Source organism: Phaethon aethereus (genome assembly GCF_964289735.1).
Source record: "Phaethon aethereus genome assembly, contig: HAP1_SCAFFOLD_754, whole genome shotgun sequence".
Taxonomy (NCBI): Eukaryota; Metazoa; Chordata; class Aves; order Phaethontiformes; family Phaethontidae; genus Phaethon; species Phaethon aethereus.
This window is the reverse complement of record NW_028113890.1, coordinates 6,105-12,891: the sequence shown is the minus strand read 5'-3', so window position 1 is coordinate 12,891 and position 6,787 is coordinate 6,105. Positions and strand designations below refer to the sequence as shown.

The following is a 6,787-nucleotide window of genomic DNA, read 5'->3' as shown; positions in this document are numbered from 1 at the left end:
GTGTGCAGGTACCCCTCCTTGATGGTGGCCGACGGGTGGAAAAGCACCGGCGGCACCGGCCCCTCGCCCGCTGCGGCCGCGGCACGGCCAGGCAGGGAGGCAGCGGCGTCACCCCAAGCGCCACCACGTCCCCCAGCGTGAGGATGCCCGTCCCCGGCCACCCCGGCGGCAGCCGCACGGCACCGAAGCCGGTCCCCTCTCCCCGGGGATGCTCCCAGGGCGCGGGGGACGGCGGGGACGATGCCACCCCGCCGTGTCGGGTGCCCGGCGTGCCCGCTCACCCTCAGCGCTCTCCACCGTGACCAGGCTGTCCAGGAAGGCTTTGAGGCGGGCGACGCCGGGCAGCAGGACGGCGTGCAGCGGGGCCATCCACGGCTCCTTGCCCTGCCCCAGCTGCAGCCCCAGGTTGCCGATGCTCTGCAGCGCCTGCCCCACGCGGGGAAGGGCTCACGCTGCCGCACCCCCCATGGGGTGGGGGCTGCGAGGGGGACACCCTCGCAGGGTGGGAATTGGGGAACGGGGGAGGAAAGCGGAAAAGCGGAGCAGCCCGGGGGGTGCCTGCGCTGTGCCCGAGCGCGGTGGCGTGGCCCGGTGACGGGCCGGGCTGGGCTCCAGCAGTGTGGGAAGGAGCCAGCCCACGGCACGTGCCGTGGGGGCAGGAACGGCTCTGCCCTCCTTGGGGTCCTCAGCGTTCCCTGGGGCCACTGTCCCTCCCCAGATTCCCCATCCCTCCGAGGGAATCCCATCCCTCTCCTGGGTGCCCACCCCTCCCTCTCCAGGGTCTCCCTGCCTTTCTGGGGTCCCCGTCCCCGCCTGGCATCCCCATCCCTTCTGGGTCCCCATCTCTCCACAGGGTCCGCATCCCCCCCTGCAGTCTTTGTCCTTTCTGGGGTCTCTCCCGGGGCTCCCCATCCCTCCTTGAGACCCCATCTGTCCTCAGGGTCTCCATCCCTCCCCAAGGGTCCCCATCCCTCCCCAAGCTCTCCATCCCTCCCCAGCATCCCCCATCCCTCTCTGGGGTCCCCATCTCTCCCAGTGGTCCCCGTCCCTCCCCGGGCCCCCCGTACCTTGGCGAGCAGCAGGAGCGTGCGGCCGGTGCGGGCGTCGGCGTGCTGTTCCCGGAGGCCGAAGAGCTTCGGGGTGAGGACGGCGGGGGCGAAGAAGCGGAGGAAGAGAAACCCGCTGATGGAGAAGTACCGCACCTCCTGGCCGGGGACAGGGACGGCTCAGGGCTCGGGGCGGTGGTCCCGGCAGCGTGCAGACCCTCAGCTCCAGCCCTGCCGTCTGCCCCACCTCGTGCCGTGCCGAGGGGAACCGCTCCTCCACCCGCCTGCGCAGCTGCTTGAAGGCCACCCTCATGAGGAGGGGACATGTCTCCACCGAGCCCACGATGGCGTCGACGATGTCCCCCAGGTAGTCCTTCAGCAGCTCCAGGCTGCTCTCCCGCACCCGTGCCTCCGACAGGGACCCCTTGAAGGAGATCCTCCTGCGGGGACGCCGCCGGGTCAGCGGGCACCCGATGCCCAGGAAGGGGCCAGAAGCCACCGAGGTGACCCACAGGCTCAGTGGCAACGGGTGACCCCCACCCGCAGGGGACACCGGGACGGGGATGGCTTGGGACGTGCCAGGCACCGTGTCCTCCCGCACTCGCCTGCTGCGGTGGCTCAGCTCCATCTTGCCGGGGTCCAGCTCCACGTACTTCTTCTCCTCGAAGATGCGGTTCACCACGGGCTTCAGGACCTGGTGCAGGTAGGGCAGCCCCACCACCTGCGAGGGAGGGGAAGGCACCATCTTTGTCCCCAGGCTGTTCCCAGATGCCCTGTCGGCACCCAGCCCGGCTCTGTGCCCCGACGCCGTCACGGCAGGGCGCGGCGGGGACCCGGCCGGTGCCCCCTCCCACGCTCACCTTCATGAACTGCTCCACGGACTTGGAGGCCAGCGAGTTGGAGCGGAAGAGGGTGTTGGGGTCCGCTGGAGGAGCGCAGAAGCCGTGGCGAGGGGGGCGAGGGGCGATACCCCAGCCCCTCCTGGGGTGCCCGATCCCAGAGACATGCGGCACCTTTCCTACCCGCCCCCGGTGGCCGCGCTCTCGTCCCCATGGGGGCCTGGGGGAACCCTGGCCCCCCAGATTCCTGGCCAGGAGCGTGCAGGTGGTGGCCCCGGCCCTGGCACTTACTGGTCCTGGCCAGCTCGCGGGCAGTGAGATAGTCCAGGAGGGGCACGGCCAGCCCCTGCGCCAAAAAGATCTTCACCAGCTGGGTGGCCACATCCTGCCGGCTCTCCCCCGAGGTCACCTCCTCCAGGACGGCCAGGGCCGTGCCGGCGGGGGGCTGCGGGGAGGGCAGGGTGGGCAGGGCGAGGCTCCCGCACTGGGGTGGTCCTCGGCCACCCCCGGGGGGTTCTCCCAGCCCGCAGCACCCACCTGGCCCGGGCAGAGGATGGGCTCGGTGAGGAGCTGGATGAGGGGCTGGTAGTAGGGGGGGGGCAGGACCCTGTCCTCCACCAGCCGCGCCGCCAGCCGCAGGGCGCCCAGCTGCCTCCTGCAACCACAGGCAGGGGCTCGGCCGCGTCCTGCCCGCGCCGCCCTCCCTCACCCCGGCGCCCTCCCGGCGGGGGGGGGGGTGTCACCCCTCGCCGCAGCCCCCCTGGGGAGCTGCTCAGGCAGGGTGCGGGCAGCTGCCTGGCCCCGCTGCCTGCGCTCACCCGTGGTCCTCGGCGGTGCTGGGGAAGGGCAGGAGCTGGAACCAGCCCTTGGTGGGGGCCGTGCGGACGGCGTCCAGGGGGAACTCGACCTGGGGGGGCGGAGGCAGGGTCGGGGTAGGGGGTGGCACACACCAGCACCCACTTGCCCCGCCAGCGGGGACCCCTCCTCAGGGCAGAGCCCAGGGGGTCGGGATGTGGCGCTTCCCCGGGCTCGGCGGGTGCACGGACCCCCACCCCCATCGCCCTGGGTCGTGACCCGTGGTCACCCAGACCCCAGGCACGGGGAGGCAATGGGGGTGCAGAGGTGCCCCCCGGGGCCATGCCTCATGCCTGCGCGCCCCGAGGTCCTCACCCGTCCCAAGAAGTCGTTCTTGCCCACGATGTCCCAGTCCCACACCTCCACGCTCAGCACGGCCTCCCCTGGCTCGCCCTCCGCCAGCTCCAACTCCAGCACCTCGTCCCAGCGCGGGAAACGGGTTTTCTTAATCACCTGCGAGGGTCGGGGACCGGTGGCCATGGGGGACGAGGTGCCCGGAGCCTCTGGGTCCCAGCACCCAGCACCCCGACTCACGGCCGTCTCCAACGTGTGCCCACAGCACGACACCCGGGCGAAGGGGTCTGAGGTCCCCGAGAGGTCCCGGGGGGCCAGGTCCCTGTGGGGAGGTGAGGGTCAGTGGGGGTGCAGTGGGCAGGGGGCCCGTCCCCGCCAGCAGGGTCCCTGCACCCCCATGTCCCCCCTTTCGGCACACCGGGCAGCCGTGGGGCAGCCGGCAGGTGCTGGGGGGACGCTGGTGGGAGCGGGTGCCTGTTCCCCAGCGCTCCTGCCCCCAGCCCCTTCCTCCTCTGGTCCCTGGGGGCTAAATGGCACAGTGGGGGGGCTCTGCTGCCCCCCCCTCAGTCCCCACGGCCATCCCGTTGCCTTGGTACCCGCTTCGGTTGCCATGGCAGCGGGATGCTGCCTGCTCCGCTGCCGTCTGGCAGTCCTGTGTGTGGGCACACGCGTGTGTGCACACACGCACACGCACCACGTGCACACGCCGGAGCAGAGGGGCAGCCTGGGGCGTGCCTCAGTTTCCCCCAATTTCACAGCCAGCTGGGCTGATGGGGACCGTCCCCAGGTACCCCATGTCCTCTCTGGAGCCTCTCGTGTCCCTGTCCCCGTCCCTGAGCAGGGCTGGCTGTGTCTGACACAGGACATTCCCCGCTGAGACCCCACAGCGTCGTGACGCGTGGGTTGGCATCATCGATGTCCCCAAGCGGGACACGGCGAGTGCCCTTCCCAGTGCCGCGAGGGTAGGACGAGCTCTGTGCCACCGCTGTCCCCGTCCCCACCCCTGCCACCCAGACCCCACCGGCCAAAAATAAGCCCCGAGGGTGGTCACACCCCCCTGGTGCCCCGCCGGCCCCCCTACCTGGCCTCGATGAGGTGGCAGCGCAGCACCCGTGGGTGGCCCTGCTCAGCGACCCGCAGCTCCAGGTGGATCTCGCCCTGCACCTCCTCATCGGGGTCCACGGGTGCCAGGCTGAGCCAGCGGTCAATGCCTGCCGAGGGGGACGGGGTGGGCGCCCCATGGTGCTGGGGCGAGCCCCGCTGCCCCCCACCCAGCCCCAGCCACCCCGTGCCCCCCACTCACCCCGCGGCTCAGCCGAGATCTGCTGGCGGCTGAGCGAGACCTTGCCGATAACGTCGTCCTGCCTGCGAGGGCAGAGACACGGAGGGCGCTCAGGCCACCGGCGGGGACGTGCCGCCCCTCGGGGGGCTCCCCTGTGCCCACCCGTGCCCCCGGTGTCCCCCTTACCCGATGGCGTCCTCATCCAGCACGTAGACGGCGAGGCTGCGGAAGCCGTGGGGCAGGCACAGGGTGTATTCCTCCCCCCAAAAAGGGTTCAGGCTCTTCCACACCGTGGCCGTCCTGCCGGCGACGGGAGAGGTGGCTGCACCCCCAGGGAGAGTGCCCGTCCCCCCGCGCCCCCTCCGCGGGGTGGCACGGTGTCCCCCGTACCTGGCCACCACCTCGTTGTCCACCTTGACCACGCAGTAGGGATCGCTGGAGCCGGATCTGGGCAGGGGATGTGGGTGCGTGGGGTCAGCCCCCCCCGCCCGGGGGTCCCCACCCGTTTTTGGGGGGGCTGCTGCTGGGGGGGGCTCAGGGGGCTGGATCCGAGCATCACTTCGAGCCCCGCCAGCGAAGCACCGGCCCCAGGAGGTGAGATGAGTTGGCCGGTCTCAGCCCGGTCCCGCAGCTGACGTCGGGATGGGGTCAACACTCCTGGTGCCCCTGGAGCCGGGGGGCCCCCTGCGGCCCACCCCGAGCCATTGCCCTGCGGCCCCGGGCCCCCCACCCGCGGGTAACGGGTGTCTTGCCGGCAGCACAGCCCAGCCGGAGACGTGTCAGGGTGACACCGTCCCGGCCCGGGCCCTCCCCGGGCTTAACCCCTTCCGCGGGGGAGGACGCGAGGGAGGGGCTGAGGGCCCGATCCAGGGCGCTTCCACCCAGCAAAGCCCCTTCCCCGCTTTTTTTCTGGCACCTGGACCTGCGCCGGGGGATGCCAGCCCGGGGCGGCGTGCCCGGGGCGATGCCCGAGCCCCGAATCCCCAGCTGCTGGAGGCAGGGGATGACGGGAGGTGCTTCAGCAAGAAGCCAGACCCCGAGCGGGGCGAGGGGGGTGACCCCAGCCGCTGTCCCACCCACGGGCTTTGGGGACGGGAAGGGCCCGGCCACGGCTGCGGGCTCAGCACCGCTTGCTGTGAGCCTGGATGATCCTGTTAATCCCCAGCGGCATCTCGACGCCTCTCGGCAGAGCAAAGCCCGTGGCCCGGCCGGTCTGGCAGGGACGGGCAGGCAAACCTTGGCAGCGCTGTGGGGTGACAGCAGGTGACATCAGGCTCCCAACCCCCTCGAGAGCCTGGACAAGAGCGGGTCACCCCGAACCCCTCTGCAGCCCCAGGACAGCCCCAAACCTGGTTTGGGGGGCTGGAAGTGGCACCAGGCACCTCGCCCCCATGCCAGTGGGTCCAGGTCACCCTGCTGTGCCCAGACCCCCTGAGTGGGGCACCCAGCACACTGCCGTGACACCTGCCAGTGGGGAAACTGAGGCAGGGAGGCCCCGCTGCCCGTGGCCGGCCCTGTCTACCTGGCCCCGGGAGCGGCCGGCGGTGCCAGGCTGGCACGGCCAGAGGAGCCCGGGGCTGCCAGCGCCACCGAGGCGTGCCTGTGGGGCAGGAGCAGGCAGGGGGTCTCCCTGCCCCCCCTGCCGCTGCTCAACCCCCCCCCGCCGATGCCCAGCAGATACGTGGGGGTGCAGGGGGCTGCGCCCCTCCCCAGTGCTACCCGCAGCCTTGGGGGGACCCCCTGTGCCCACCCTGCTGGGAGACAGCAAGGGGATGCCCAAGGGGTTGGGGGGCTCGTACACCTCAGGGGGGAGGGGGCTGAGGGGGCTGGCAGTTCCCTGCCACCCCCAGGCCCCCCCTTTGGGGCAATGGGTCCCCGCCAGCACGGGTGCAAGCAGGGACCCCCAAAAGTGCAGGGAGAGCAGAGCACCCAGGGCACCCAGCACCCCACCCCCCCATCTCCCAGCATGGGGGGACCGGAGGAATTTGGGGGGCTGAGAGCCCCCCCCCGAGCCACTCACATGTCCTTGGCGGGCAGGTCCTTCCCCTCCACCACCCGGCAGTGCAGGGAGGTGGTTTTGGCCATGCCAGCGAGCTTTGGGGCGGGCACCTAGGGGTCCATGGGGGGCTGCGACGGGTGCCGCCGGGGTGCCCTGAGCCCCCCAACGCCGCTGGTGAGGCAGCCGGCACCGGCCTCTTCCTCCTCCCCGACCGCTTCTCGCTGGCGCTTCTTCCTTTTTCCTCTTCTCGGCTGTTTTTCTCGTTGCTTCGCTCCCCACCTGCGCCGGAGAAGAAGCGAGCGAAGCAGCGAGCCGGAGCGCGCGGGCACGCGGCGACGGGCGAGCTCGGGCTGGCCGGCCTCGCGCCCACCGGCCCAGGACGTGGGGATCCCCCCGTGTGCCGGTGGGGGCGAATCCCCCCTTCTGCCAGTGATGGGGAAACTGAGGCACGGGCCCACTTGGGCGGGGGGCA

At 71.9% G+C, this 6,787-nt stretch overlaps 1 protein-coding gene across 1 annotated transcript; it reads right to left on the bottom strand.

Moving 5' to 3' along the window:
- Positions 1-108: 108 nt before the first annotated feature.
- On the bottom strand, positions 109-6,401 carry LOC309416504 (rasGAP-activating-like protein 1; the record flags this gene model as incomplete). The annotated part of the gene is made up of 15 exons (XM_082016047.1): positions 109-426; positions 1,068-1,205; positions 1,294-1,486; positions 1,652-1,767; positions 1,907-1,971; positions 2,177-2,330; positions 2,423-2,540; positions 2,704-2,792; positions 3,056-3,193; positions 3,275-3,356; positions 4,116-4,245; positions 4,338-4,399; positions 4,503-4,616; positions 4,707-4,763; positions 6,337-6,401. The coding sequence occupies 15 exons, from the start codon at positions 6,399-6,401 to the stop codon at positions 109-111; spliced, it is 1,839 nt and encodes a 612-aa protein (XP_081872173.1).
- Between the last annotated feature and the right edge of the window lie 386 nt (positions 6,402-6,787).